This window comes from Myotis yumanensis, unplaced genomic scaffold (assembly GCF_028538775.1).
Source record: "Myotis yumanensis isolate MYYU_CA2020_CCGP unplaced genomic scaffold, mMyoYum1.0.hap1 SCAF_4, whole genome shotgun sequence".
NCBI classification, from domain to species: Eukaryota; Metazoa; Chordata; class Mammalia; order Chiroptera; family Vespertilionidae; genus Myotis; species Myotis yumanensis.
In genome coordinates, this window is record NW_027223755.1 from 25,144,754 (window position 1) to 25,150,753 (window position 6,000).

Sequence of the window (6,000 nt, forward strand, 5' to 3'; positions counted from 1 at the left end):
TCCCCTCGATGCTCAAGGGAGTGAGCCAAGGCTTTCTGCTTGAAAAAGACAAATTGGCAAAATTGACATCAGCCGTTGGGCCGCATGGTGCTCCTCGTAATGAAATCCACTTTAACAAGCGCTAGTGCACACAGTCAACTACCTACCGCTCTAGAAACGGGAATGCAGCTCGCCTGATACTTACAGGCTCAGAGGATGCAGAGTCACAACCGGTCAACACCCCATCCCTTTCTGTCTAGGGGACTAAATACATACAGATTTAAAGGCAAAGATGTACGATAATATATTTAAAAACAAAACACTTTCCTCCTTATTAACCACTTTCTCAAGGCAGGCTTTTTACAAAGTTAAGTAACACCAATTCAAACTGAAACCCCAGCTCAGGAGGCAGGCAGTGGCCACGGAAGCCGCGGGCTGATTCGGAGAGGGACGCATCGGAGCGGGGGTGGCAGGCAGCAGCCCGGGCGCGGAGTGCCGCGGAGTTTGCCTGCGGGTTCGCGGGGAGGGGAAACGCACGCGCCCGCGGACCACCCGGGGAACACCCCGGCAACTTTATTTTGGGCAGATCCGTCCAAGGAAACTTTTCTCGTGCCCGCAGCCCGAGCCAGAGCCAGGCCGGCCGCGGGCAGGCAGGAGGGGCAGGGAGCTGAGAGGGAAGGGCCGCCCCGGGCGGGACGCGGCTGGGCGGGCTGGGTCCCTCTCCTCTCCGGACCGGGAATGCGCCGGGCAGGTCCCGGGGGAAGCCACTCACCAGCTGGAGCGAGAAGAAGACGGCGAGCAGGGCGACACAGGCGCCCATGACGATGAGCAGCAGGAAGACGATGAGCGGGTGCTGCTGGCTCATGCAGTAGTAGGACTCATACAGCCAGTCCCGGGACCGCTGCAGCCCGTCGCCGTCGCCGCCGCCGCCCGCGGCCGCCGCCGCCACCGCCTCGGCGCGGTCCCGCAGGTAGCGGCGGCGCCGCATCGCCTCCTGCCACATCGGGGCGGCTCGCGGGGCGCCGGCCGAGCGAGCCCGGCCCGGGCTGCGCCGCCCGCTCTCCCGCCGCCGCCCGCTTCCCACTCCCGCGCCGCCGCCCGCGCCCCGAGCTGCGCGCCGGAGCCTCGGCGCGGGCGGAGCTCAGCGCCCCGGGTTGGGCGCTGGCGTGCGGGCGAGGGCCGGGTGGCGGCCTCGGGGGCAGCTCCCGACGCCGCCGCTGCCGCCACCGCGCGGGAGGGAGCGGGTGCGACCCGGGGCCCTCGGCCCGCCTCTCCTCACTCCGCGCGGCGCAGCCTGGCCTCCGCGCACCGCCCCCCGACGGCCCGGCAGTGTGTAGGGGAGGCCGGGGGCCGGCGGAGGGGAGGAGTGCGGGGAGCCGGGAGGAGGTTGGCACCGGCCGCGCCCCACCCGGGTGTCCCCTCCTTCCGCCCTCCCACACTCAGCCACAGCGCGGTCCACCTCCTCTCCACGACCTCAGAGCTCAGCCTGGGGGTTCCCTCTCCCTGCCCCCTCCCCCCGCCCCCCCCCCCCCCCCACTCTCCACTGCGCTCAGAGCACTGCGGGGGCGCCTGGCCTCCTCTCCACTAGCTCCCAGCACCACGGGGCGGGGTGTTCCCACCCGCCGGTGCCCCAGCCTCTGGGCAGGCTGCGGGGGGTGGAGAGGTGCTCCCAATCTTCCCCGCCATCAGGGAGGAGACCCCCCATCCTAGAATAGCCCCTACTCAGAGGAGCGCGGGGACTCCTCCTTTTCACTATCTGGGGGCACTGGAAGGGGGTTCTACTACCCTCGCCCCCGCTCTCCTAGTGGGCAGGAATTCCCCACCCACCTCTTCTGTCTCAACACTGTGGGGTGGGCTTCCCGCGCTACCACAGAGGGCAGGGGACTTCCCTGCGGGGAAGGAAAGGGGCTGGGGCCCTAGGAGTCCTAGGAGAACAGCCCCCAAATGCGCCATGGAGAGGTGAGGCAGCGGTGAGGGAGCGCAGGACCCCGCCGCGTCCTGGGGAGGCAGCCACACTCGCGTCCTGCACTTTTCAGCTAAAGTCACACTTTGGAGGTGCCCGGTGGGCTAGGGTTTTCTGTATCGGAGGCATAGGGGGAGCTCTCTGGCCGCCACGGTCCCGTGGAACCCCTTCGGACCGGCGGGAACGGCTCGGAGCGTGGCTCTGGGATTCGCCCGGTCCACACCACCTGGAGCGACTGGAGCTGGGGGCGGGGGGGGGGGGGGGCAGCATCCCCTCTGCACACTCCTGGGATGGAGACCACTGGCACCGAGCGCGGGTGGCAGGGGATCTCATCGCTGCTCTTCCGAAGGAGCCCGTCCTTCTGGAGGATGTGTTGTCTGACCCGAAGACCCGCCAATCTCGCCTCCTCCCAAAGCCTAAGGAATGCAAGGCACAGCGACCCTCCCCTTTCCTGCCACCGGCAAACAGCCCAGGGGGAGTTCCTAGGCACCCGTGGTTGCCCCCTGCAGGCCCCCGGCGCTCAGGGCTCTGAGCGCTAGCACACCTATTGCCACCTATTCCAGAGCTGTCCGGTGCCCGCCCAGGTTGTCCTGTCTTTCTCACCGAGCAGGGATATCTGATCTGGGTAGCTGTATGCCCCTGGCCAGCACCCAGGCCACTCGGGGAGAGGGGACTGCGAGCCTTCCAGGGGGGTATTTTTAGCAGCAGTTAATGTCTGTTCTGTCCATGGGTTATGACCAGAGAAAGGCACACCCGTGGAGGTGAGGGAGAGTAGGGCGGAAACAGAAGAGAGCTGTCTGTGCTCAGGGGCATGCCAGGTTCTTGCCCCACCTGGTCCAAGACCTTCCCTCCTGCCCAAGACCTGGAGAGAAGGAGAAATGAGAGGAGGAAATAGGTGGCAGAAGGTCCCCCCAATGCCTCCCACAGCCCATGTTCCCACCCCTCACCGAAACTAATCTGTTGGGTTGGCTGAAGCTCCCTGACAACCTTGCCTGCCTTTCCTTTTACACCATCCCAGACTGTCAACTGTAACCAGGAAATCTAATCTCAGCCTTTCCTGCTGGTCTAAACTCACCCGCTGGGCTCAGTTCTTTCTTTTGGGCCAGGGGATTCTAGGAGTTTGGTGGTTCTGAGAGCAAGATGCAAAGACAAATCACACTTAGAAACTTCCAGAATCTAATCCCACCTAAGAAGACACAGTTGAGTGGGAAGTTGGCCATAGTTTCTATAGTGTGGATTCTCTTTTTTTCTTCAGCTCTGCCCAAGGTCTTTCTGGGTTTGGTAAACCAACATTAATTTTAGACTGAAATAAAGAATATTAAGAAACTGCTTATTTGAGGAAATAGAGCTCCAATTCAGGAGGCTCAGATTCAGGCAACAACCTAAATTGTGTTTCCCCAGACAAAGGGGAAGCTGGCTTCTGCTGGCCCAGGTTTCCAATTAGGTCCATTTTATGAAATGAGGTGTCCAAATTTGTACTTCTGATTGGTCTGACTCTCACAGTCCTGACTGGTCAGCATTATATTTGGTTGTTATGGGACAGTTCTGATTGGGCAGGCAGGTCTTAGTCATTGGTCCAAAGAGGAAACCAGAAAGCCCTTTACTAGTATAATAGTTTTCAGTGAGGGAAAATGAGCAGGGCATGGTACAGAAGTCAGGAGTTCAGTCAGAAGTTCTTTCCTGGAGTGTGGGAGAAGATCCTGTCAGTAAATGGCTGCTACTTTTATTATTCATAACATTTGGGTCCTGGGTAGACTATCTGGATAAATTCCTTCTCCTGGTGCACAACAAATGAATCTTTCTTCTCGGAGTCCATAGTTTGGGCAGAACTGAACATTTCCAGTCCTTTCCTGTTGGAACAACATACTTCTTCTTCTTCTCCTCTCCAATTCTTGCTGCTTCTTCACCCCTTGTATTGATAAATGTCTGCTTTCTCCTAGTCAAGAAGGAAGAAAAAGTAAATAATCTGTAATTTAAGTGCCTGGAAAAAAGAAATGAAAGACTTGTGAGGGAAAAGTAAAGGTTTAATTAATTATTTGCTCTTTTGTTCTAGTGGGGAAGTTGGGTATTTTTAACAACCAGTATCTATACCATATGTATACGCACCACATATTAAAGGGGTTGTTGTAAGACTTTCAGGGAATTTTGTAAATGCAGGGGCAACCCATAATTAGAGAGACTCTGAACAGAGATAATTTAACCCTTATGGCCTTTTATCACTTATTCTTTCATTAGTTCATTCAACAAATATTTATTTTTTGCTATCATGTGCCAGATGTTGAGGGGGAAAAAAGTGCCTATCCTGGGACCCTCGTAGGAATTTCCAATGTACCACTTTGAAAAAGAATTCTACAAAAAAACAAAACAAACAAAAATCAACATTCATTCCCATCTTCCTCCAACAATGGAAATCTCACCGTCATAAAAAAAAAGTTCATGGGAGGGATATAATGTAAAAATCAAGGATATGTCAGGCTTCCCTAAGGTTTTGTTGGTTGTTGGTTTTAGCTTTAGTGCTTATTTTTATAGGGACCTCTATTGTTACATTATGTTTAATACAAAATAAAATGTGAATCAGCACCATCATTACAATTATTCTATCAGTGTGTTTTAACTAACTGTATCAAGTATGCCTTTTTAAAATACCAAAAAAGTTTCTATATGAAAGAAAAAAGTAATAACCCAGAAGCAGCATGAGGTAGAATGAAAATAATGTCCTTTGGTACAAAGCCAGGAGTGTGAAATGCAGACCCCTGCAACTAAAGGGGCCCCCAAGGTGCCATCTACTTCATTTCCATGTCTTTGGGGTAGCAGGGATGTATGCCAATGGTGAGGCATGGAGAGCAAAGGGGTTCCCATAAATGTATTCCATATCAACTTGTGACAAAATGCACAAAGACACCAACTGTGGAAGCTCTAACTGGGCCTAAGGGAGAAAAAACAAACAAAATAAAGCATTGGGAAGAAGACTTCATTTTTTTTCCTGCAACACTAGAGGGCAGCCCTTCATCCTGGGAACCCAGCAGGCAGGCAGGTATATATATATATGGGTGTGTGACTTGTGCTGTTGCACAGGGCTCCACACTTGGTTTAAGGGTCTGCTGTCACCATCCAGAAATTCTTGGTAATTTTTTACCAAGAAGTTACACATTTTCATTTTGCCCTGGGCCCTGCAAATTAGAGAGCCGATCCTGCCAGTTGGTGACACTAAACAGTCCTCCCATCTCTGCCTGAATTCAGAACCTCTGGGATGCAGGCTTGAGGACAAGCAGGCAGGGACCCTCCCAATCTGGACATCTTTCACACACACTGGGTCACACATGAAGGATGATAAATCCGATAAATGATTATGTGGCAGGACAGGTTTTTAAATTAGTGTTTTGGGCTTTAAAAGGACTCATCTTCTAGTTTCTATTCCAAATCCAGTTAGATTAGCTCAGTCAATAAGGGAGCTGTTATGCTCCTCCCAATGTCACAGTGCTTTGATTAAATAAAGGCAGGCAGGCAAACTGTGCCAAGGACAGACGCAGACATGTGCCAACACCAAGCGTATTGTAAGGGCTGAGCACAGAGTATTTCCCTGTGTATTCGTTTTCCTCTCTGGCAAATACATCACCGAAATTTATATAATAAAGTATGAATAGTATGTCAACAGATTCATTATCACCATGAAATATGTCTTGTGTACCCAGATAACATTTACATTTTTATTGTACCAGACTCTGTGGATACAGAAACCACACAACCATAGTCAGCTTATGGCTCCAAGAAGTCTCATTAACTCTTTGAGCTCACTAAGGAGCTCTTTTGCAGTTCAGTTTTTAGAACATAAAAAAAAAAAAAGTGGCTGAATGTAACATTAACATCTTTCATTTTCTCTCCCATCCAGTGTGGAATGATCTCTATGTATCTTTGAAAGAGCCTACTTGCTTGACTGATTTGATAAATTATTTCTCAAGTGGCAAAATTGGAATAAATATTTCACAGAATCATCTTTCAGATATGAGTTCAGGTGACTTATTGGGATATAGAGTCCTGAATATGTGAGAAGATGGTAC

The 6,000-nt window shown here is 52.8% G+C and overlaps 1 protein-coding gene across 2 annotated transcripts in view; it reads right to left on the minus strand.

The window, feature by feature from the left end:
- Nucleotides 1-982, minus strand: part of ADCY2 (adenylate cyclase 2) — a 283,755-nt gene extending 282,773 nt beyond the window's left edge. For both annotated transcript variants that reach the window (XM_070411956.1, XM_070411955.1), the window contains exon 1: nt 752-982. In XM_070411956.1, the coding sequence (XP_070268057.1) occupies nt 752-982 (231 nt within the window). The remainder of the gene's footprint in view (nt 1-751) is intronic.
- Between the last annotated feature and the right edge of the window lie 5,018 nt (nt 983-6,000).